At 36.3% G+C, this 26,612-nt stretch overlaps 1 protein-coding gene across 1 annotated transcript in view; it reads left to right on the top strand.

Annotated features, from left to right (window-relative positions):
* ZNF573 (zinc finger protein 573) overlaps positions 1 to 19,715 on the top strand; it is a 71,860-nt gene extending 52,145 nt beyond the window's left edge. Inside the window, 1 exon segment of the mRNA XM_045441263.1 lies at positions 17,950 to 19,715. Coding sequence (XP_045297219.1) covers positions 17,950 to 19,385 — 1,436 coding nt within the window. The 3' untranslated portion in view covers positions 19,386 to 19,715.
* The last annotated feature ends 6,897 nt before the right edge of the window (positions 19,716 to 26,612 follow it).

The following is a 26,612-nucleotide window of genomic DNA, read 5'->3' as shown; positions in this document are numbered from 1 at the left end:
TGAGCGGCCCCGTCTGAGGAAGAAGTCGGCATGAGTCGCGACGGAAAAGGCTGTGCAGACGTAGCGTAGAGCCCACGTGGACGGGGAGCTGCGGTGAGAGTGGGATTGCGGGAGGCGCTATGAACACGGGAGCCGGGAGCGCGGGCTGAGTGTTCCCGGGGCTCAGGCTTGTGGGTGCTTGAGCAGCAGAGGAGGGTGCTTGTATCCCTGTGAGAAAGACGGGAAGCGAGTGTGTCTATGTGGGAGGCGGAGCTGGGGGTGCAGACTAGGGTAAGGCCAGGAGAGGTGTGTGGATGCCCTCGTGTGACGGAGACGTAAGGATGCGTGTCCTTCGTGTGAGCTTGGGTTGTGGTGGCTCTGTGGTGAGTGTCTCTCACACACCGTGGCTCTAGTTTTGCGGCTGCTTCCTGGGACTGTCCTTCCTGGGAGTTCTCCGGGGTTCGTTTACATGTTTGAGAATGTCCGCGTTCTCTGAGCCTTATAGGCAAGAACCAGCTGTGGACGCTCTTGCTTTATTCTGTTTATCTGTATGAGGTTACGGCAGGTGTAGCCATGGAGAGTGGAAGAGAAATGCTCAGCATTGTGGTGACGCTGATTATTCCCCTTCAGGTGTTTGTAGTTAAGCAACGAAAACGTGAAATTCATTGTGACGTGTGTTTACAAGAGACTGAGCCAGAATTCAAGTGTCCGAGAACAGGAGTTCTTAACCAGGCGTCCTTTGTATCTATGGGTGTCAAGGGAACCACAGCTCCCTGAAATTGTGTAGATAATTGCTGCATATATTTGGAAACTTTCATTTTCATAATTCAAAAGGTTTAGACCTGGTTTTATTTAGAATCAAAAAGAACAATTTTGTTATACCTTGTGACGATTTTGCACAAATCAAAAGATTTGATCAAGAGATTGATCAAGAGAATGGGAGTGGTTAAGAAAGCACATGACATCAGTGAGACAGTATTATGCAGATAATACAATTTCTGTTTATAAGAATTCGTCATTATAAAGAAATATTTAAGTAATTAAACCATCTTCATAGTTGTGGATAATAGTATTCAAGAAAATTTTAAAATAGAATTTAAAATAGAATGAAATTGAAATTAGAATTCAATTATAATTAAAATAAAATTAAAAATAGAATTTTGTAAAACCCTTTTGGGAAGATTGTATCCAAAATGACATTTTAATTGGTTATTCAGAGAATGGAAGGTATGTAGTCATATTTATTGGACAACTTCTCCGTACTCAACTTTCCTGCCTACTTTACATACATAGTCTTATTAATCTGCAAAGCCTATTTCCCTTCTGTTAATGGAAAAATCTTTATAGTGAAATATATCTGATTACATCAGTGTAGTACAGCTACAGGATATTTAAGAACAGGTAAAATGGTGGCTGTTTCAATCACTTTTTTCACAGCTGGCCTCAAATGCACAGATTTTTTTTAACGATGAAAATATAGCATCTGCCATAACAGTGACTTAAAATATTTTAAATACTTTCTAATATCTTTATGTTGTATTTATGATGGTAGAATAAATGCAGAATTACTGCAAAAGAAATTAATGTCCTAAGAAATTTAAGAAATAAGAATACCCTTAATCTTACTGCCTAGAAATAATCACTTTTAATATTTTGGTGTATGTGTTTCCAATTTATTATGTGTGAACATTTCTGTGTGGCTTTGTTTTGACAAAACATAATTGGTGAAACAAAAGAGGCAGAGTCCTACTCTTAGTTTGAAAAACAAATCTAGCCCAATCATGGGTTTCCTTTTACCTCTGTTAGGGAGGAGGAAATGCCAGGGATCTCCTTGTTTGAATAACATTAAATTTTCACCTTTTAGATATGACAAATGTTACTGAAAATCTTGTAGCACCAAATTACTAAATAATGCATACTTTCATAATTAATAATTTAGTGCTGGACACAGTGGTGCTTGCCTGTAGTCCCAGGTACTTTGGAGGCTGAGCTAGGAGGATCACTTCAGCCCAGTAGTTCTGTCCTGTAGTGCGTCATGCCCATAGGGTGTGTGCAGTAACTTCAGCATCAGTATGGTGACCTCCCAGGAATGGGAGACCACCATGTTCCCTAAGGAGGGATGAACTGGTCCAGGTCGGAGATACAGCAAGTCAAAATTCCTGTGCTGATCATAATAATTTAGAGATTTAAGGTTACTTACAGAGAAAATAGCACTAAATTCTAATTTAGTGTCTGGCAAGTACAAATAATATTTCCAAAGGTAGTTATTATAACAGAAAATAAAGATTGTAATATAAATCCCCCTATTATGCAGAATAAGATTCACTCATTTGTTATGATTGCATTTTATCACATTCCGATTATAGATATATATATATATATATAGATAGATATATATATATATAATAATATATACCCTTTATCACTCCCTAATAGCTAGAGAGAGCAAGAAAAACTCCAGCATCATAAACCACACCTGTGTGTGTTTATATAGCAGCTAGGGAGTGAGGAAAGAAACATACTGTCTTTTCCTGCCTGGTAATCTCTCTGTCTCTCTTATGTTACTCATGATTTTATTAAGAAGAATTATTTTTTCTCAAAGATAGGAACTGAAATTTTTTAAAAGTAAAGAGAAAGCCCAAGAAGCACAAATTTTCTATGAGAATAACATGATGCAGCAGAATTAACTTCCATGTATAATAATGGATTAAGGGTAATGACTTTGATCTTTAGTAGTGATTGATAATTTACATTAGCCATCTTGTTATACTTTTTAGTGTTAATATGGATTGCTTTGTTATTCTTCAGAACAGTCATAGGTAGTAGGTAATATTCTTTTTAAAAATTTTTTTTATATATATTTTTAAGCTTATTTATTTTTGAGAGAGAGAAACAGAGCATGTGCAGGAGGAGGGACAGAGAGACACACACACAGAATCTGAAGACAGCTTCAGGCCCCGAGCTGTCGGCACAGTTGGGACTCGAATGCCGGACTCGAACTGTGAGATCATGACCTGAGCCAAAGTCAGACATTTAACTGATTGAGCCACCAAGGCACCCCTGTAGTAGGTAATATTCTTAACTTTTCTTTGCTGATTTTGTAATCAACAGAGGCACTGAGGTATTATTAACTCTGACAGCTTAAAGCTCATTTTCAATTCCTAAAATCTGACAACAGAGCTTGTGTTCTTAATTTCAACAGGATATCAGCTACATTACGCAAACCTTTTAAAACCTGCCTTCTTCACTGACTTAATATGTTTTCCATTATTTCATATGGATTATTAATGAAGCCACAGTATGTCACCATATTGCAGACCATAATATGTTTAACCTGTTGCCTTCTATGAGATAGTTATGTTTTTAATTTTTGGTTATCAAAAATTATTCTTTGATGCACCATGCCTTACATACTGCTATAGTTATTTCCTTAAATTTCCTAGAAATGGAATTTTGTGGTAAAATCAGACTTTTATTAAGTGCCTACTATATGCTAGACCTAGAAATTGTAGGATTTGGGGTAATCATTGGAAAGACATAGTTGCTTCTTTTAAAATGCTTATTATCTAAAATGAGGTAAAATCAGAATAGAAATAATTGTAAGGCAGTGTGTGGTGAAGACCACTAGCTAGATTTAGGTGACCTGCCTTGTGAATTCACAGGAAGACACACCAGTCTATCTACAGCAACAGTCAGGATATAAACAAAATATACAGATTCTATGAAATATCTATGGTAATAAGTGGATTTTGTGCTATGACTTCTATATTCACCATTTTCCTTCTAATTTTGTTAGATGCACAGTAAAACTAATAGGATATCACAAAGCAGCAGCTGTCTGGGGGATATGATGGCTTAGCTGACAGGTTTATAAACCAAATAAACCCTTCTGTCAAGAAGACGTGAAATAAAGCTGTATTGAGATCATCAATTCATACAAGAGATTACACAGAGACGGGTTCCTATATCTTCTAGACAGAACTCCCTCATGCCTGAGAAGAAATGATAACATGAGTTTAAATAGTGAGATCCACAGGAAGCAGACAAAAGATAAGCTGTTCAGTAAAACAGTCTAAATTTAGATAACAAATGATTTTTTTTGATTTTCTTTTTGGATATCTTCCTGTTAACAAGTAAAGGAAAAATACACATATCTTTCAAGTTAACCTGTGGTCATTGTTACAGTAATTATGAAGTAAGCTTTAAAAAAAAAAAAAAACAATGGGTGCCTGGGTGGCTCAGTTGGTTAAGCGTTCAACTTCAGATCATGATCTCCTAGTTTGTGAGTTCAAGCCTTGTGTCAGGCTCTGTGCTGACAGCTCAGAGCCTGGAGCCTGCTTTGGCTTCTGTGTCTCCCTCTCTCTCTCTCTGCCCCTCCTCCCTGTTAATGTTCTGTCTCAAAAACGAACATTAAACATTTTTTAATTAAAAAATAAAAAACAAGATCAAAATAAAAAGATAAATACTGTTGAAATGTTTTATAACCTTCCAGATTTTTTAATCTACTGATTTTAATTTGTCTATCACTTTTTCTCTACACTGATTGACGTATTCATATATTTAAAAAAATAATTATATTGGCCAATCTAATTATTCTGTTTTAAAAAAAATTTTTTAATGTTTATTATTTTGAGAGATAGAGTATGCATGGGGGTGGGGCAGAAAGAGAGGGAGGGAGACACAGAATCCGAAGCAGGCTCCAGGCCCCAAGCTGTCAGCACAGAGCCCTACGCGGGGCTTGAACTCACAGACTGTGAGGTCTCACAGACTGTGAGATCATGACCTGAGCTGAAGTCAGACTCTCACCTGACTGAGCCACCCAGGCACCCCAATCTAATTATTCTGGACAGTATATCTGGAATATTTTCTCATATCCTTAAATATTTTACCCAACTTCACATTTGATGTCTACTTGGTATTGTAATACAGTGATGGTTTGTCATTTATTTAACTGGTAAGATTTTCTAGACTTAGAGTACAGAACACTGACTTTCCATCTCCAGTGTCTTAACCAACTTTACCCACTTCCTAAAGAGGTTCTCATTAAGATGATATAGGGCTTAGAAGATGAGAATAGAAGGAAGAGGATCTGCTCAGAGCAAGACTGCACTGCCCACTCTTAGGTCTGCATCTGCCTCGCCAGAGTGATGCAGTGGCCAAAGAACTGCTGATAAGTGCACATCTGACTTTAAAGCACATATGCTTCTGTTCTTGACTTTGTTCATCAGAGACCCCTGGGATTTGGGGAAGGAAATGACTTTATCTATAATCCCAATCTACCCAAATTGTGTGTGTTGGAAAGTAGATTTGGAACTTGGAGTGGGAGATCCTAACATTAGTTTATGTCCTGTTGGGAACACTAAAGCAAAACTGGTCTTAAGATCTTTCTCTTCTCCCAGCTCTGGCTTTCTGGATCTGTGCTATTCTGTTAGAGGAACCCTGAAGACTGATCCACTCTTGTAGGCCTAAAACCATGGCCCATGTAAGTTGATGTTTCCTCCCTTGACCTTTTTTAGGTCATATGAGTATTTTCATTACATTTTCTAGAGTTTACTACCAAGAAAAGGCCTAATAGCCTTTTACCCATCTTTTGTTCTGGTGAAATGTGATGCTAAATTACCCAGCATCCTTTCCATGCGACCTGTTCTAAACTAACCAGTGTTCATGTTATTACTGCAGAGTTATTCAACATGTCTTAAGTGTTCATTCTTTTATCAAGGGCAGTAATGGAATAGTAAAGGAGATATGCCTTTTGAGGTACAGATTTGTGTTATGTGAGGTTGCACGATAGTGTGGTCAAATGGAAATAATGGTTGTATTTGACCATCCATAAGAAAACTTTGAAATTTTCCAGTTTGGGATTTCCAGGTAGATAGGATAGAAATTTGGTATCAAAGGACTTAAATCTCAGTATAGAGTAAAATCTCATAATTTGTTTGAATTGGTATATGATTGTGATGTGCAAATTTGGTCATAGACCTTGGCAGGAAATCTCTAGAGATAAATATGACGACTCTTCTGTTGTTGGATGAGACATACTAAATTTAGGTGACATCTGCATAATTCATCCTTCTTAAGTATTCTTAACTCAATGTGTTAGTTATCTATTAGCTATGTAACAAATTACCCCAACACTTAGCAGCTCAAAGCAGTAAACATTTATCTCACAGTTTCAGTAGTTCAGAAATCTGGACATGGCTTTGCTGGACTCTCCTGTCTGGATCTCTTACAAGGCTATCAAGGTGTTGGTCAGGGCTGAAGTCATCTTAAGGCTAACATTGGTGTATCTGCTCCCAAGCTCACTCAAGTGGGTTTTGACAGGATCCAGTTGCTCATGGGCTGTTGCCTGGAGGCCACACTTAGTTGAGCAAGTGAGACATCCAAAGAGGGCAAGCAATATGGAATCTATCAGAAATAACATTTCGTCACTTTAGTCATATTCTATTTATTAAAAGCAAGTCACTCAGCTCAGCCCATACACGTGAAGGAGAGTATACAAGGGCATAAATACTAGATGATGATCACTGGTAACCTAAATGGAAGCTGCCTACCATACTCAGCTAAGCTAGCTGTTCAGTGACAGATGGTAGATGGCAATGAGGAAACTATATGTCATAAGTAGTAGGTGAACATAGAATCACAGAATTGGGGAAGACCTTACAAATGTAATACATCCTACCTGTATAAATGATTAAATCCAGTATGTCCCTGAATTATGTCATGTGCCAGAAAGTACATGGGTTTGTCAAAACAAGAGAGAATATTTGTGGTAAGATCTATGAAAATTTAATACTTGAGGAATTCTTAATTTTATACAAAGTCTGTTTTCTAAAATTGAGACTTCATACTACATTTTGAAAAATATTTGATTAAATTTTCTCTAAAAAGCAAAAATTTTCTTCAACTCATGTTTACTGAGAATTTATGTGACAGATAAAAAAACATTATGCTTGTATTCACTATTTGATTTAATAGTCAATGATTATTTTTATCTATTCTCAAATGATTCAGATATTTAAGAATATGCCAGGAAATTTGGTCTATTCCAGCAGGCTTCTTCAAAAATATGTATATATTCTGCTTCAGTCCCCTCCTGTATCATATATCTTTAACCTACATATTTGCTATGTTGCTTTCTTTCTGCAATATAGTACTTCTCCTTCCATCTTCAAAATATTCCTCTAATTTCCCCACTAATACATGGGTTTGCCATTTCAGAGATCTGTGACATTCAGGGATGTGGCCATACACTTCTCTCAGCAGGAGTGGGAATATCTTGACTCTGTTCAGAAGAACTTGTACCGGGATGTGATGATGGAGAACTATGATAACTTGGTCTCATTGGGTATGTTCATCAGCCTCTAGTAATTTAAGATAATTTAGAAATAGGTATTTTTTCCCCACTATGATTTTCAGGGTTGCTTTTAGGAAACTAGATACATTTCTTTGTTGTTATCATTATCATTATTATTATTATTTTTTTTTTTTGCAAAGAAATAAATGATTTGAGTTTTGTCAGGTTGGAAATTGTAGCTCCATTAAACATTGTTGGGGAGGAAGAATTTTCCTTTATGCTTCAAGATTCTTCTAGCTAGTCTAAGAATTAAATTTATGTGAGACAGATTAACAGGAGAAAAAAACCAGAGTTTAATTATGTGTACACAGAGTCTCAAAAATGAAACTGAGACTTGAAGAAATGATGAAAGTAGTCAGTTTTTACACTTTTTAGAGAGAGAGACGACAAACCTGTGAAGAATTGACAGGACAAAGAAAACTTATGTTCAGAGTTTCAATTAGTAAGGAATTCTAAACTGAATTTGGGCTGGGGTAGTAAATTAGTAAAAAGTATTTGGTTGTCGGGGCACCTGGGTAACTCAGTGGGTTAGGCTTCTGACTTCAGCTCAGGTCATGATCTCACAGTTCATAAGTTCAAGCCCCACGTCAGGCTCTGTGCTGTACAGAGCCTGCTTCAGATATTCTCTCCCTCTGTCTCTCTCTCTCTCTCTGCCCCTCTGCTGCTCGTACTCTCTTTCTCTCAAAAATAAATAAACATTAAAAAAAAAAAAAAAGTAACAAGGGTTGTTAATAATAGCCTTGTCAGGTCTGAATTCCCTATATCTGTTATAAGGATGTATTTTTATCGTGTGATACAGAGAGGGTACCTACCATTAGGAGATTTATTTCTTGCTTTCTGGAGACTAAGTATGGATCATAGTGTTATTTTTGCATTTAACTTTTTTTTGTAGACTCCATACCCAGTGTGGGACTTGAATTCATCCCTGAGATTAAGAGTCACATGCTCTAACTGAGCCAGCTAGGCGCCCCTACATTTACCCTTTTTAAAATTTTATTATTTTATTTTTGAGACTGAGAGCATGCATGCAAGCAGGAGAGGGGGCAGAGGGAGAAAGTGGCGGGGAGAGAGGGAGAGAGAGAAACTTGAACAGGCTCCATGTTCAACCCGGAGCCTGACACATCTGCATCTCATGACCCTGGGATCATGATCTGAGCCGAAATCAAGAGTCATATGTTCAACTAGCTGCAGGAGCCTTGCATTTAACTTTTAAAATAATCAGTATGCCAAAGTAGCATGTTTCGGGATGGTCTGTCCTTGGCCCCTACAGCATCTTCATCTTCTCTGTCCAGTGATACTCATACCTCCTTTGCAGTGACCTCTTTTTCTTTATGAAGAGGATCTTGTTTAGAATTCTCTGGCATTTATTATTATAACCATTGTTAAATGATTCAGTTTTCCTATTTACTTATGCTCAGAATGTCTATAGAGATTACATTTTATTACCCACTTGCAGGGAAATCAGCTTGACACAGGGTCCTGAATTGCTCTCATTGCCCTAAAAGGGCCTCTACAATTTTTTTTTTAAGTTTATTTTATTTATTTTGAGAGAGAGAGAGAGAGAAAGTGTGAGTTGGGGAGGGGCAGAGAGAGAGAGGGAGAGAGAGAGAATCCCAAGCAGGCTCTGCACTGTCATCCCGGAACCCAACCAGGGCTTGAACCCACAAACCATGAGATCATGACTTGAGCCGAAGTCAGATGCTTAGAGTCACCCATGCACCCCAAGAGCTCTACAATCAAAATAGTGGTGCATTAGATAAATGGAATTCATTGAAAACTGAGGCATACACACTCTATTTCATAAGAAATTCTTTCTGTTTTGTGGTTGAAAGTTGTGATCTGTGAACATTACATTTAAAATGGAAAGAATATCCTACAGAGAGCCCTTCTTGTGTACTCTTTGAAAAACAGCAATATCGGTAAAATATTAATAGCTAACATTGTTCTTAGTATGTAATTGGCAACACTCTGAGCGTTTTACACATATGTATCAACTTATTTGATCCTCCTGACAGCCCTATTCCCATTTTACAAGTGAGGATACTAAGGCACTGGGTTTAAGTGACTTTCCCAAGGTCAGACATAGGTGGAAGGTAGCAAAGACAGGAACTGAACTAAAGCTCCAGATTCTGTATTGTAAACTATGGTATTATGCATTCTCTCAAGAAAAAGAGGATTTAGGGGCGCCTGGGTGGCGCAGTCGGTTAAGCATCCGACTTCAGCCAGGTCACGATCTCGCGGTCCGTGAGTTCGAGCCCCGCGTCGGGCTCTGGGCTGATGGCTCAGAGCCTGGAGCCTGTTTCCGATTCTGTGTCTCCCTCTCTCTCTGCCCCTCCCCCGTTCATGCTCTGTCTCTCTCTGTCCCAAAAATAAATAAATGTTGAAAAAAAATTTTTTTTAAAAAGAAAAAGAGGATTTATGAGTATATGTTAAAAAACAAAACAAAACTTATTATACCTGATTTCTTGTTGTTTAGTTCCTTTACCCTCTCTTCTCAAAAATCTTATTCATCATTTTGACCTTTAGTTTATTATTATAATTTTTTAAGCATCTCTTTTTTTTAAATACTATTTTTGAAAGAGAGAGAGCATATGTGGGGAGGGACAGTAGGAGAGGGAGACACAGAAACTGAAGCAGGCTCCAGGCTCCAAGCTGTCAGCACAGAGCCTGATGTGGGGCTGAAACCCACAAACCATGAGATCATGACTTGAGCTAAAGTTGGATGCTTAACCGACTGAGCCACCCAGGCACCCCTATTACTATAATTTTAACTAAGCAATGTTTTGTTCTATATCATGTGCATTTTTTTTCTTTGTAAGCAGAACATTCCATTTCTAAGCCAGATGTGATCACATTATTGGAGCAAAGAAAAGAGCCCTGGATGGTTATGAGGGAGGACACAAAAAGATGGTGTACAGGTAAGTATGAGCAAGGAATATATCTGTGTAGGTAAAAGCTAAGTGGTTGAGGAGACACCTTGGAAAACTCCATGTTGGAGAACATACTTGTGATCTAGGGAGGAAATCTATGCTCTGCATGAGCTAGCTACCCAGTGAATTTCATCTTTACCCCCTTAACCACTCCCTTTGTTACTCTTGTCATATTTCCCTCCCAATTCAGTAATGGGCACTGTCCTTCTTCCTCATGCACCATTTTGTCTGTATTTTGGACTCAACTGCTCTCCAGATCCTCTTGTGCACTTGGACTTATATATATGGCTTCACTGCCTAAAGATAAATGCATTCCTATATCTGGCTAATGAAATGCAATTTATAGTGTATTAGGGAAGACATAAAATAAGCATATAAACAAATAAGTAGGTACATAACATCACATAGTGAAATACAGTGTCAAGGAAACTAAGGACAAGACAAATTAAGGTAAGATGGTCAGGAATGCTTTTCTGAGGAGGTAGGATGTGGAAGGTAAGGCCCAGGCCATTTGAGTATAAGAGGAAGAGCATTCCAAGAGGAGTAGACAAATGCAAAGGCCTGAAAGAGAATATGACTGTTGTTTGTTCACGAGCAGCAGGTAGATCAGAGCAGAGTTATTGAATAGTGACTAACAAAACAAAGTCAGTATGTTATGAGGGATCATATCATGTTGTGTTGTGATTCATTAAGAAAAATTATAGTTGTTTTTAAGATTATTTCTAAAGATATTTGATTAAATTTTTTGTTATCTTCAATGTTCAAAAATCAAACCTTACTAATTATGAGACTTAGAAATCTAGATAAAATAAACATTAAATGATTTTCCACTCATTTACTTTTTATGTATTTCTTAATTTTTATTTTTTAATATATTAAAATTTTTTATATATAAAATATATAATAAATTTTTTTAATATATAAACTATATAAAAAATTTTTTTTAACATTTGTTTTTGAGAGAGAGAGAGCACAAGCAGGGGAGGGGCAGAGAGAGAAGGAGACACAGAATCTGAAGCAGCTCTAGGCTCTGACTCAGCACAGAGCCCGATGTGGGGCTTGAACGTGAGATCATGACCTGAGCTGAAGTCATCCCCTTAACCAGCTAAGCCACCCAGGCTCTCCTTTCTTAATTTTTATTTTAAAAAGTTTTATCCTAATATTAATCTGGGAGTTTTTTTTCTTTATAGGTTCTGAAATCATTCTGAAATCATTTTTTCTTTATCTCTGCTGTATTCCTGAGCTCTGTCATTTCATTTCTCAGTTTTTCTAATTCCGATTTATGTTTTTTTCATTTCATATAACATTTTTTAAAAATCAGAATACTTAATATTGTTAAAATGGCAGGGTGCCTGGGTGGCTCAGTCGGTTAAGCATCCGACTTCAGCTCAGGTCATGATCTTATGGCTCGTGAGTTCAAGCCCCGGGTCGGCCTCTGTGCTGACAGTTCAGAGCCTGGAGCCTGCTTTAGTTTCTGTCTCCATCTCTCTCTGCCCCTCTCCTGCTTGCACTCTGTCTCTCCCTTAAAAATAAATAAACATTAAAATTTTAAAAATATATTGTTAAAATGGCATTACTACCCCAAATCCTATCAGCTTATTTGTAGAAACTGACATCCTGATCATAACATTCATGTGAATATGCAAAGGATTTAGAATAGTCAGAAAATCTTGAAAATTGAGAAAGTGGAATTCATATTTCCTAGTTTCAAAACTTATTACACACCAAAACTTACGGGATGCGTAGAAAGCAGTACTAAAAAGGAAATTTGTAGCTTGCATTAGAAAGAAAATTCTTGGGGCGCCTGGGTGGCTCAGTTGGTTAGGTGTCTGACTCTGGATTTCAGTTCAGATCATGGTTCATGAGTTCGAGCCCTATGTTGGGTCTATGCTGGCAGCTGCTTGGGATTCTTTCTCTTTCTCTCTGCCCCTTCCCCCCAAGTAAGTAAGTAAACTTTAAAACAAAAAAATTAGAAAATTCTCAAATTAAAAACCTAACTTCATACCTCAAGGAACTAGGTAAAAAAGAACAAACTAAACCCAAAGATAGCAAAAGAAAGAAAATAATAAAGAGTAGAGCAGAGGTAAACAGAGAATAGAAAAATAATAGGAAAAAATCAATGAAACCAAGAGTTGGTTCTTCAAAATAATCAACCATAGTGAGAAAATGTTAGCTAGATTGACTAAGGAGGGGACTCAACTAAAATCAGAAATGAAAGAAGGGACTATGAACAATTGTATGCCCACAAACTGGGTAACCTAATGAAATCCTGAAGACATACAGTCTACCAATACAGAATCATGAAGAAATAGAAATCTAAACAGACTTGTACAGAGATTGAATTAGTAATCAAAAATAAACAGACATGTGAAAAGATGGTCAGTATCACTCATAATCAGGGAAATACAAATAAAACAACAACGAGATATCATCTCACACCTATCAGAGTGGCTAAAATTAACACAGGAAACAAGTGTTAGGATGTAGAGAAAGGGAAACCCTCTTACGCTGTGGGAATGCAAACTGGCCCAGCCACTGTGGAAGATAGTATAGAGGTTCCTCAAAAGGTTAAAAATAGAACTATCCTAGATCCTGCAATTGAACTACTACATATTTACCCAAAGGATACAATACTAAGTCAAAGGGATACATGCACTCCAATGTTTATAGCAGCATTATCAACAATAGCCAAATTATGGAAAGAACCCAAATGTCCATTGACTGATGAATGAATAAAGAAGATGTGGTGTACACACACACACACGCACGAGTATTACTCAGCCATAAAAAAGAATGAGGGGCACCTAGGTGGCTCAATCAATTAAGTGTCTGACTTTGGCTCAGGTCAGGTCATGATCTCATGGTTCATGAGTTTGAGCTCCGCATCAGGCTTGCTGCTGCCAGCCTGTCAGCATGGAGCCCGCTTCAGACCTTCTGTTCCCCTCTCTCTGCCCCGCCCCTGCTTGTGCTCTTTCAAAAATAAATAAACATTAAAAAAAAATCTTGCCATTTGCAATGACATGGATGGAGCTGGAGAGTATTATGCCAAGCAAAATAAGTCAGAGAAAGACAAATACTGTATGATTTCACTCATATGTGGAATTTAAGAAACAAAACAAACAAACGTGAGGTGGGGTGGGAGGAAGAGAGGAAAATCAAGAAACAGAATTGCAACTATAGAAAACAAAGTGATGATTACCAGAGGGGATGTGGGGCAGGAATGAGTTAGAAAGGTGATGGGTACTAACGAGGGCACTTGTGATGAGCACCAGGTGTTGTGTACATATGTTGAATAATTAAATTCTACATTTAAGAATAGAATACTGTATGGTAAATAACTTAAAAACTTGGAAAGAAAAAAATAACAAAAAATAACCCTGTTAAAGAATTAACACCACTTCCCCTCAAACTCTTCCAAAAATTTGAAGAGGAAGAAGAAACATTCCCAAATTTTCTCTATGAGGGTAGCATTACCTTAATATCAAAGCCAGACAAATCCAGTGCAAGAAGAGAAACCCATAGATCAATGTTCCTGATGCATATTAAGTGAGGCAAAAGTTCTCAACAAAAATACTAGCAAACTGAATGCAACAGCATATGAAAATGGAGTTTTTTTCTGGAATGCAAGGATGATGCCATATATAAAAATCAAGCATGCAGTACACCACATTAACAGACTGAAGGGGGAAAAACACAGGGTTATCTCAATTGATACAGAAAAAGAATTTAACAAAATATAATATTTTTCATGACAAACACTTGAGAAACCAGGAATAGAAGGAAACTACCTCACCAAAATAAAGGCCATCTGTGTTAGTCCACAGCTAACATCATACCCAGTGGTGACAGACTGAAAACCACAGGGTTTGCTGCATCCTGTAAGGTTCAGTATATTGTTTTCATTTCCATTTATCTTCAGATACTTTCTAATTTCCCGTGTAATTTCTTTTCTATTGCTAATTTAAGTGTGTGCTATTTCCACATGTTTGTGTATTTTCTACTTTTCCTTCTGTTATTTGTAATTTTGTTCCTTTGTGATCAGAAAAGACACTCTCATTTCAATCTTTTAAATTTTGTTGATAGTTGATTTGGGTCTAATGTGGTGTATCTTGGAGAATGTACCACGTGTACTTGAAAAGAATGTGTATTCTGCCGTTGTGTACAGAATATACACGGTATGTTAGGTTCAGTTTGCTTAGAGTGTTGTTCAAGCCCTCTGTTTCCTTGTTGATTGGCCTGGTTCTTCTATCTATTATTGTAAGTAGGATATTGCTATTGTATTTTAGCAAATTAGCAAAGCAATAAAACTTAGACTATATATTCTGTCCTGTTTATGGGCAGTAGTTTAATTCTCTGAGGCTTTGCTTACACTGGTTTGTGTCCTTATGCATGTGTGATTCAGGTTTAGGCTAAGCTTTTTCAGAATGTTTTCTTCTCTCACTTTCCAGTTTGGTAGTGTTCCTTATCATGATTCTTTTTTTCTTTTTTTAAATATTAGTTTGTTATTTTGAGAGAGTGTGAGAGTTGGGGAGGGCTAGTGAGAGGGAGACACAGCATCCTAAGCAGGCTTTAGGCTCTAAGCTGTCAGCACAGGTCCCAACGTGGGGCTTGAACCCACGGACAGCAGACCAGGAGATCAAGACCTGAGCTGAAGTTGGAACCTTAACTGACTGAGCCATCCAGGTGCTCCTGCCATGATTATTGTAGCAACAAATACGTCAAGGCTTTTACAGCCCATTTTTTGCCCCAGTATGACTGGGCCCCTCCCTTGTGGCAAGGTTGTGATACAGAAAATAGCAAGAGGGGCACCTGGGTGGCCCAGTTGGTTGGGCGGCCAACTTCGGCTCAGGTCATGATCTCATGATCCCTGAGTTCGAGCCCTGCGTCAGGCTCTGTGCTGACAACTCAGAGCCTGGAGCCTGCTTTGGATTCTGTGTACCCCCAATGCCCGCTCTCTGCCCCTCCCCCACTTGTGCTCTGTCTCGCTTTCTCAAAAATAAATAAATGTTAAAAAATAAAAAGAAAAAAGAAAATAGCAAGAAACTCACCCTAATGTAGTTTACTTTTTAAGGTTTTCACTCCTCTCTACAGGTCTTTTTTTTTTTTTTTAATTTTTTATTTAAAAAATTTTTTTTAATGTTTATTTCTTATTGAGAGAGAGCACGAGCAGGGGAGGGACGGAGAGAGAGAGGGAGACACAGAATCTGAAGCAGGCTCCAGGTTCTGAGCTGTCAGCACAGAGCCCGACGCGGGGCTCAAACCCACAAACCACGAGATCATGACCTGAGCCGAAGTCGGACACTCAACCGACTGAGCCACCCAGGCACCCCTTTAATTTAATTTTTTTTAAGTAGGCTCCACACACAACGGGGGCTTGGACTCACAACTCTGAGATCAAGAGTAGCATGCTCTATTTACTGAGCCACCCAGGTACCCCACTACAGTTGTCTTCTTTTGTTTACTCAAATTTACTGACTTCATGTGTTTGATTTTGTTATTTTGTCAAGCATTTTTAGTTGATATCAGTCAGAGAGGGAAATGATTATAAGGGATTTACATCACTGTGATGGAACTAGAACTTCCTCAATTAAGGAGTTATTTAACAGTGAAATTATATTTCATTTATTTTCTCTTGTGTCATTGTGGACTCGTTGCTTTTTATATTGTTTATATTTATCACAATCATTTTTATGCTACTATTTTCACAGTGTTGGCCAGTCATACTTCTGTAAGTCTTTGACATTTTCATTTCTTTTTTGCCTAAGATTTCTAGGTTCACCTTTTTTGACCTGTTCCAAATTGTTTTCTTTATCTAACTATGCTAGATCCATATAATGGACATTATTTTTAGAAATGATAATTTAGAAGTTAAAGAATACTCATTACAACTATTTTTTTTGACAACTTTTTCTCTTCTATTGTAATTGGTCTGTTTAAGCCTTCTAGGTGATTTTTTGGTGAATTTTGATGAATTTTTCTAGAAAACTATCCATTCCATTATTTCAGAAGTATTAGTGTTGTATTCAAAGTATTCAAAATTTCAGTAAAATTCATTTTAGTTTTGCATTTCCCCCTTAATCATTTCTTCTTATTTTTTGTTTTTACTTCTTTTTGATTGGTTTGGCTAATGTTTACTTCTTGATTTTTAAAGCACCAGCTTTTTATTTGTTACTACTACGCTTTTCTAACTCATTACGTTGTGCTCTTAATTTATTTTTTCTTTCTTTTAGTTTGCTTGTTTTCTAAGTTTTGGAATTGGTTCCTTGACTCATTTATTTCTTCCATTTTAATAGCAACAATTACTTAAATCTTTGAATTCTCTGAGTGCTCAAATTGAATGCCTAAAATTCTGGTATGTACTTATTTTCTCTATTGTACCCTTTCCGTTTTTTTATTTCCATACTTTCCCAGTTTTATTCTGGAGAGGGTACTTCCGTTTCCACATCAAATGTGTTTTGGTTTTCTGGTATTGTTACTAATTCCTGTTGTTACTTGGTATTGGAGAGAAAGTGTTTGTATTATCTCAGAATTTGGTGCATACTATACTTACAAGAATCTACTCCTGAAGCCAAGAGTACACTGTATGTTAGCTGACTTAAAAATAATTAAAAAAAAAAAAAAAAAAAGATGGCATTTCTTGTCCCCAGTCTCTTCCCACTCATTCAGCACATAGAAATTTTTTCAAGATATCCTTTCATATTTTTTGTTATTCTGCAGGCTATGTCTGTTCAAATATGTTTTTCACATAGTTCCTGTAACTCTTTTTCCAGATTTCTTTGCTCTATAGTTGAGTTTCACTTCTTTTCCTCAAAATACCCAACTGCTCAAAATCCATAAGACTTTTAGCAGGGTGTATACTTCATCCCTGTCTGAAAATTCATTGACGGACTTGTAGAAAAGGACCTGAGAAAAGATATGAAGGAATAAAACAGTTGGAAAATCTGTAGAATAGGTACCTAATAAGAAAAAGCTCAGTGAAAATAAGCAAACAAGAACTTTTATTATTTTATTTAAAATGAGAACAAAGAAATGCACACATGGCTGTGCATTAGAGGGAATGACCACAATATTTGTATTTTATTATTTTTTCTTAATTTTTGTTATGTTTTTATTTTATTTTTGAGAGAGAGACACAGAGCAGGGGAGGGGCAGAGAGAGACAGAGACAGAGTTTGAAGCAGGCTCCAGGCTCTGAGCTATCAGTGCAGAGCCCAACATGGGGCTTGAACTCACAGACTGCAAGATCATGACCTGAACCGAAGTCAGTCGCCCAACTGACTGAGCCACCCAGGCGCCCCAATATTTGCATTTTAAAGGGAAAATATAGTTGGAGAAAGATCAGGTATAAATAGTTGCCATGTTTTACACACACACACACACACACACACACACACACGGAAACTGATACTGGAGAGAATATATTAAATTATTGTAGTAACATAATAAATGAGTTATGGAGACATTGTCAGTAGTAATGCAAACTGTATAGCTGATTTTGGAGAATACTCTCTAGAGTATTCATCTTTCATAGGTAATGTTTTTAATTTTTAAAGAAATTTACTATAAAATATTTACGTCCAGGAAAACAAAATGTTTTTCTCGTTTCTTTTAGACTTGGAGTCAAAATATGAAATAATCAGCTGTGAAAAAGTACACGTTTATAAAAAACATTCACCTCTTACTCTACGTCAGAAAATTCATACTACAGAGAAACCCTATGAATGTGACAAATGTGGGAAGGCCTTTAGTCGACATACAGACCTTATAGTACATCAGAGAATTCATACTGGTGAGAAACCCTATGAATGTGAGCAGTGTGGAAAGTCCTTTAATCGTGCATCCAACCTTCTGCAACATCAGAGAATTCATACTGGTGAAAAACCTTATAAATGTGAGCAATGTGGAATGACGTCTAGTCGTAGGATGGACCTTAGAGTTCATCAGAGAATTCACACTGGTGAGAAACCCTATGAATGTGAACAATGTGGGAAAGCCTTTAGTCGTGCCTCACATCTTACTCAACATGGGAGAGTTCATACTGGTGAGAAAGCCTATGTATGTAATGAATGTGGGAAGGCCTTTAGTCAGGGTGGAAGACTTAGAATACATCAGAGAATTCATACTGGTGAGAAACCCTATGAATGTAAGGAATGTGGGAAGGCTTTTAATCAAGCCTCTCATCTTGTGCAACATGACAGAATTCATACTGGTGAAAAACCCTATGAGTGCCATGAGTGTGGGATGACCTTTAGTCGTGGTATAGATCTAAGAGTACATCATAGAATTCATACTGGTGAGAAACCATATGAATGTAAGGAATGTGGGAAGGCCTTTAGTCGTGCCTCAAATCTTGTTCAACATGAGAGAATTCATACTGGGGAGAAGCCCTATGAGTGTAAGGAATGTGGGATGACATTTAGTCGTGGTTATCAGCTCATTCCACATCAGAGAGTGCATATTGGTATAAAACCCTATGAATGTAATGAATGTGGGAAGGCCTTTAGTCATGCTTCAGCACTTATTCAACATGAGAGAATTCATACTGGTGAGAAACCCTATAAATGTAAAGAATGTGGGAAAGCCTTTATTCATGGTGGAAGCCTAAGAATGCATCATAGAATTCATACTGGTGAGAAACCCTATGAATGTAAAGAATGTGGGAAGGCTTTTAGTCGCACCTCAAACCTTGTTAGACATGAGAGAATTCATACAGGTAAGAAACCATATGAATGTAAGGAATGTTGGAAGGCCTTTAGTCATATTGAAAGCCTCAGAGTACATCATAGAATTCATACTGGTGAGAAGCCCCATGAATGTAAAGAGTGTGGGAAGGCTTTTAGTAGTGGCCATCAACTAATTGTACATCAGAGATTTCATACTGGTGAGAAACCCTATGAATGTAAGGAATGTGGGAAGGCTTTTAGTGTGTATGGGCGACTTACTAGACACCAGAGTATTCACAGTGGTGAGAAACCTTTTGAATGTAACACATGTGAGAAGTCCTTTAGGCTTAGGTCAAGTCTTAAAGTACATCAGAGAATTCATACTGGAGAGAAGGCTTATGAATATAAGGACTGTGGAAAGGCATATATATGCAGTAGAGAATGTATAGTACATAAGTGATTTATAATAGTGAGAAACAGTGTGAATGAAAGGAATATGGGAATACTTTTAGGTATGGTTCAGTTTTTATAAGGCATTAAGCAATTTATACTGGTGAGAACTCAAAATGTAAATAATGTTTGGAATTTTTGTTATGACTCAAATGTTCAGATTAATATATAATGTATTTTTATATAACAGGGAAGACTTTACTAGCATTTCTCTATTTGCAGATTATCAGAATATTCATCTTGGAGGAAAATTCAGAGAATGTGGATATTCCCTTGTTTTTTATGCTTTATTTATAAAAGCTCTCCAGCCCTCATCAATTATTGTTAAATTTGAGGAAACACATACCACAGAAAACCCCTGTTGATCTAACAAAAACCATAGTGATTGTCATTTGATGCTTTACAGCCTGTATGACATTGGGCAAGATATTATCCCTGTGGGAGTCATTTATAAGTGGTGATAACAGTACTTGCATTATAGTGCTGTTTTTGAAATGTAGAAAACTTGGAAAGCTATCTTAAACATAGTCTCTATTCAGTAAGTATTAGATACTATTTTTAATATTATTTGTATTACTATTAGTGAATTATTAAGAGACCAAGTCAATATGGGTGTAATGAACTTAGAAAATCTTTATTCCTAAGTAATTACTTGTGCCTTTTTGAGTTTTAAGTATTTTTTTCTGCACAAAGTCTAGTAGAATATGAAAATCATGAGGATTTAAAACGTGAGTTTTATTGGAAGACTGACATTGATTTGTTCACATACCACCTATGGATGCTTTCATACTCCTCTGGCACAGCTGACTACCTGCAGCAGAGGCCATATGGCCGACAAAGCCTAAAATATTTACTGTCTGGTTCTTCACAAAAATTTTTGCCAGTACCTGTTTTAGAATAACATCCCCACCAATTTTTCATTACTTTGGATTTTCGAAGAGTATGAGAAAGTTGTCTTACTGAATGGTCCCATATTCTGGGTTTTTTAAATTATTTCTTTGTGGGTCATTTATCCTGTTCTTCTATCTCTAATCGTTCTAGTAAATTAAAAGTTAAATGAAGAGGTTTGAGTCAATGTTGTGAATGTTAAGAAACATATAATGTTGAGTTTCCCTACTTTTAATGATGCTGGATGTTAACACCTGGTTATAGTAATGACTGCTAGATCTCTCCATTGTAGAAATCCATTTTATAGTTACTCATCTGCATGGTAATATTTTATCACCTCCTTTTGCAAATTGATAATCCTCATGTATAAGTTCTGAATTAAACAGAGAATTGAAATTAGGGTCTATTCAGAAAGGAATGATAATGAAATGCTTAAATGCCAGAACTTGGGGATGTTATCAGTTTTATTGTACTCATTGGAAATTTAATAAATTGCTCACGGCTTTATCCCCAGATCATACATACCCATTGTTTGCCACTTAGTAGGTATTGACAAAATTGATAAAATAATTAGATAACAATTAAAAATTTGTAGAATAAAAATTTTACAAAGCTAGAAATAAAATGACTTAAATCTAAGCCAATATAAGAAAGCAATTAATAAAACTAAAATTATTAGAGCCTATTGATTATTAATCAGATAATACTCTAACAGCTTTGGGTTTTTTCTGTGAAAAACAATACATCTAGAAGTAGAGTTTAGTGATTTAGAAATGGAACAGGAATCTTGAAAAAATGTTTTTTAACTTTAAAATTTTTCTGTTAGTATGTTAACATCAGATAGGCTGTGATAAATCTGGTCAAGATAAAAATAAGAATGATTACATTATCGTATCATTAATAAGAAAGGCGATATAATCACAAACAGAATTTTAAATTAAAAGAAAATGCTGGGTGGCTCAGTTGCTTAAGCCTCTGACTATTGATTTTGGCTCAGATAATTGTCTCATAGTTCGTGAGTTCAAGCCCACATTGAGCTCCATGCTGACAGTGTGGTGCCTGCTTGGGATTCTCTCTCCCTCTCTGCCCCTCCCTTGCTCGTGCTCTCTCTCAGAATGAATGAATGAATAAATAAATTAATTAAAAAAATAAACAGTAACTTTCAGGAGCTGAACTGATACATTATTAGTAACTCAAGTTCATACTTCACTCAGATTTCCTTGGTTCTTACCACGTGTTCTTTAAAAAAAAAATGCTTCCGGGGGCGCCTGGGTGGCTCAGTCAGTTAAGCGTCCGACTTCAGCTCAGGTCATGATCTCACACTCCGTGAGTTCAAGCCCTGCGTCGGGCTCTGTGCTGACAGCTCAGAGCCTGGAGCCTGCTTCAGATTCTGTGTCTCCCTCTCTCTCTGCCCATCCCCTGCTCATGCTCTATCTCTGAAAATAAATAAAAACATTAAAAAAAATTTTTTTTAATGCTTCAGTTTTTTCCAGCATATTTAGAAATCTAAGAGAATGTATTGTGTTCCTAGGAAAAATGTAATTTATCAAAATCAAGATGATAATGGATACTTAAAAAAAATTTTTTTTAATGTTTATTTTTGAGAGAGACCAAGCGTGAGCGGGGGAAGGACAGAGAGAGACTGAGACACAGAATCAGAAGCAGGCTCCAGGCTCTGAGCTATCAGTACAGAGACGGACACAGGGCCCAAACTCATGAGCCATGAGATCACCACCTGAGCCGAAGTCGGACAATTAACCCACTCACCCACCCAGGTGCCCCTGGACACTTTTAATTTTAATTTTTTTAAAGAAAAAGAAAATAACATCTTTCTTTTAAAATCAGCACTGTGGGGGTGCCTGGGTGACTCAGTCGGGTTATTGAATATAGAGATATACACATCTAAAAATTTATGCCCCCAGGCACACCATTAGTGCTTTTTAAAAAGCACTATGCAGATGGGGAATTCATAGTGCTTTTTAAAAGGTTTTTGTGCTTAAATAATAAAATACTGAATACTGAATCTCTACCTTTGAACAATGAAAAGCTTATATCAACCAAACATGATTAGAGATCTGTGGTAAAGAACATTTTAAAATATTACCAGGGCGGGGTGCCTGGGTGGCTCAGTCGGTTAAGCATCCGACTTCGACTCAGGTCATAATCTCACAGTCCGTGAGTTTCAGCCCCGCATCAGGCTCTGTACTGATAGCTTGGAGCCTGGAGCCTACTTCACATTCTGTGTCTCCCTCTCTCTGACCCTCCCCTGTTCATGCTCTTTCTCTGTCTCAAAAATAAATAAACCTTAAAAAAAATTACAGTATTACCAAGGAATCCCCATTCCTAATATTTAACATCTCTAGCAGATCCAAGGGGAGTGACTCTAAGGTTGGAATTATCAGTCATTATTTCATGTTATTAGTGACGACTGGATTGCAGACAGCTCACTTTATGACCCATAGTTATCTTCGTTTTTCTGAATATACAGCTCACAAACTGAAATATATTTTAGCCCAATCTTTATATAAACATACCTCAATAAATTTAAATCTTGTCTTTTGACCATGATACTGTTGACAATTTTTCATAATTACAAAAACAGTGAATAACTGTGCTCCTATATACTAGTATATGTGAGCAGCTGTCTGTAAATACTCAGGCCTAGGTAGTGTACATTTTCAGCTTTGGTAGGTATTGCTGACTTGTTTATTTTTGATGTCTGCATCTGGCAACTCAGTCAAAGACGAAATGTGTTGTATGTTTCTCCCTCTAGTATGTGGTTTAGTTTTTAGTTTTCTAATTACTACTGAGTTGAATATTTCCCACATATTTTTATTGGCCAATCATGCTCCTTTTTGTGATTTTTCCTAGTTCTTTTACCCCTTTATCCTTTTTTTCTCCTAATTTAGAGATGCCTTAAAAAATACTCAGTATCCAAATCCTTTGCTTGTTTTATTTGATGTCTTCATTTTTTTCCAGACTTATGTTGATTTATGCTGCTTTTTACTAAGTTCAGTACCCCTCATACAAATATTTTAAATTTTGATATTTCAGTCCTACCAAATATATTTATTTCTATTCACAATTTTATTAGACTATTTAGTTTCCTAAATAATCAGTTATCTGAAAGTCAAAATGAAAATTCCTTTTCTTAATATTTATATGGATTATGTACTTTTATTGAAATAGCTTTGGCTATATTGTGTAATGGTAGTGATGTCATCAGTGGTATTGTATATTGGTAGCTATGATGTCAGTGTGATTATCCTTTATAACCAACACTTCTGTGTCTATTTGTTGCAGATGGGGAATTCAGTAATCTGTCCATTCACATCTGATAGTTAATACCATTGTCCTATACAAGTTTGAGAATTAAGTATAACATAAGACAGAATAATTAGTTTTTCAGGCTTCTGGTCTTTTTCTCCAATAGTGCAAATTATATCAATTATTTCATGGTTAATATATTGTTAGTAATTGGTTATGGGTAGTTCCATGTTGTATGTTAAGTAGTTTCCTACATAAGAAATGCCCCATTTTTTCCAAATGCCATTTCATTATTTGTTGCTTTAGTTATGTACTCTTCTTCCTTAATTTATTGACATATTAATGAATATTGATAGATTTCTTGTTTTTTTAACCACTCCTGGGATAAGCTAATGGTATATTATTCTTTATACTGTTCAATATCATCTGTTAATAATTGATTTCGAATGTTTGCATCTACATATGTGAGCTTGTATTCTAATTTCATTGTGTATTTTTCATGCTTGATATTGCACTTATCAGGGTTTTTTTTTTTTACTTTAAGGTTTAAAGTCTAAAAGATACAATAGAACTTCTCTTTGGAAACTTATGGAGCTTTTTATATCTTATTTTCAATGTTACATCTTTAATTACCTTAAGTATCTTTTTTACATGAAACCCTCATGTATAGGTCAAGTAGCATGTGTTTTTGGCAATCCTAATTGGGACACCAGAGCTCCTCTGGAAGGACATAAAATGTAGTTTGGCTCTTTTACAAGGTTTTTATACTTTTCAGCAACCACAATAGAACTGATAGATTATTTCATGTCTGAGATCTTATGAAGAGTTAATCAATGGAAATATTCACTAGTTAGCAATATTAGAAGTACTACTTTATAAGCAGTTACTAATTAGAAAGTTACTAATTTAGGGATATTTACTATTTAGAAATACTCATATTTGCTTTTGTTTAAAGCCAATTTCTACTCTTTTAATCTATTAGCATTTTATTAAACAATCAGCATTTCTCTAAATACTTGCTCTATTTATATTGCTAACAAACCAAATCTTAAAGGTTTAACAAATGAAATGTCTTTAATTATATAGTGATCAGTTGCAAATATAAGCTTTCTGAATATCTGCTAAAATCAGAAATTTAACTTTTTTTTTAATATTTATTTTGAGAGAGTGTGTGTGCAGATGCACGTGTATGAGTGGGGGAGGGGCAGAGAGAGAGGGAGAGAGAATCTCAAGCAGGCTCTGTGCTCAAAGCTATGAGCACAGAGCCAGACGCAGGGGCCCAGTCACACAAACTGCAAGATCATGGTCCAAGCTGAAAATCAAGAGTAGGACACTTAACCGACTAAGCCACTCAGGTGCCCCTTAAACATTTTTTCAAATCACCCCAAGTCTGTAAATGTTGAGACGACATTCACGAAAGATTGAAATATTCATAAAACTTATCAATGAATTTACAGTAATTTGTTTTCAAATATATTGCTATAGATCCAGTTATTTATTTTTTTTTCTCTACTATGCTCTTTTAGTTATATTCTAATACCTTCCCACTTTTTCTTCGTTGGTCTTTTTTCCCCTTGGGAAAAAATTTTATAGTTTATAGTTTCAATATTCTTACCTGACAGACAACGTGGCAGGATCTGAGTGACTAAATAGTTGTTTTCTGTTTACTGGGGCTGGTCAGAGTCCATGTGATCCTGAACTCCTTTAGTAAAGTCTTTTTTTTTTTTTTTTTAATTTTCCAATTGTGGTAAAAGTACACATAATATAAAATTTACTGTCCTAACAATTTTTAAGTGTACAGTTTAGTGGTATTAAGTGCATTCATATTGTTGTGTAGTCATCACCACTATCCATCTCTAGAATTCTTGCAAAACTGAAACTCTATACCCATTAAACAATAACTCCTTTCCCACCTGTCCCCAACGCCTGGCAGCCATCATTCTATTTTCTGTCTCTAGGATTTGAACAATTTTAGGTACCTCATATAAATAGAATCATACATTTTTTTGTATTTTTGTGACTAGTTTATTTCTAGCTCCCTGCTTTCTTTCAGCTACTGTTTGCATGGAATATTTTTTCCCAGCCTTTTACTTTCAACCTATTTGTGTCTCTAGTGAGTCTAAAGTGAGTCACTTTCAACAACATATAGTTCAATATATATATTTTTTTATCCATTCTGCCAAACTGTGTCTTTGATTGTAGAGTTTACTCTATTTACATTTAAAGTAACAACTGATAGGGGCACCTGGGTGACTCAGACTATTGATTTTGGCTTAGGATATGAGCTCACAGTTTGTGGGTTTGAGCCCCGCATCAAGCTCTGTGCTCACCGTGCAGAGCCTGGTTGGGATTCTGTGTCTCCCCCTTTCTCTGCCTCTCCCCCACTTGCTCTCTATCTCTCTCAAAATAAATAAATTTTTTAAAATAAATAATAACTGATAAGGACTTATTTGTGTCATTTTGCTGTTTGTTACATTCTACTTGCCTTACACCTTTTTTGTTTCTCATTTTTTTGCATTATTGTCATCTTTTGTGTTGATTTTTTGCATTGAAAGGTTTTAATTCCTTGCCGCTTATTTTTGTTTATATTCTATAGCTATTTTCTCTGTAGTTACCATGGGGTAACATTTAACATCCTAACATTATAACATTCCAAATTGAATTTATACCAACTTAAAGTTTGGGTGTCTTTTAATAAAGGTTGACAGATTCAGTTATAATTTGTTCTTATCTAAAATTTTGTGTGATTTTTTCTCCACTATTAATAATACATCAAACAGTTCAGTTTGCTTTTTAAAATTAATAGTTCTTGTAAAAGTAATTGGTAGACAACTCTTAAGAGATGACTGATTTAGTCTGTTGTTAGATATTCTCTTTAGGACATTTGGCACATTTTTTTTTTTGGAATGCTATGGACTCCTACATCTATTTGGTTATTATTTGTGATCTACCTCATAGTGATGACCTGTTAGACCCCCCCCACCCCCCACCCCCCCGCTTCTCTGTGGTTATTCTGAGTGATCATCAGTACTGATCCATTTTTCCTTAGTACACTTCTTATTGCTTTCATGCCTGCTTGGAA

This window comes from Leopardus geoffroyi, chromosome E2, assembly GCF_018350155.1.
Source record: "Leopardus geoffroyi isolate Oge1 chromosome E2, O.geoffroyi_Oge1_pat1.0, whole genome shotgun sequence".
Lineage (NCBI taxonomy): Eukaryota > Metazoa > Chordata > Mammalia > Carnivora > Felidae > Leopardus > Leopardus geoffroyi.
Note: the sequence above shows the minus strand (reverse complement) of the source record. Positions and strands in the feature narration are given on the sequence as shown.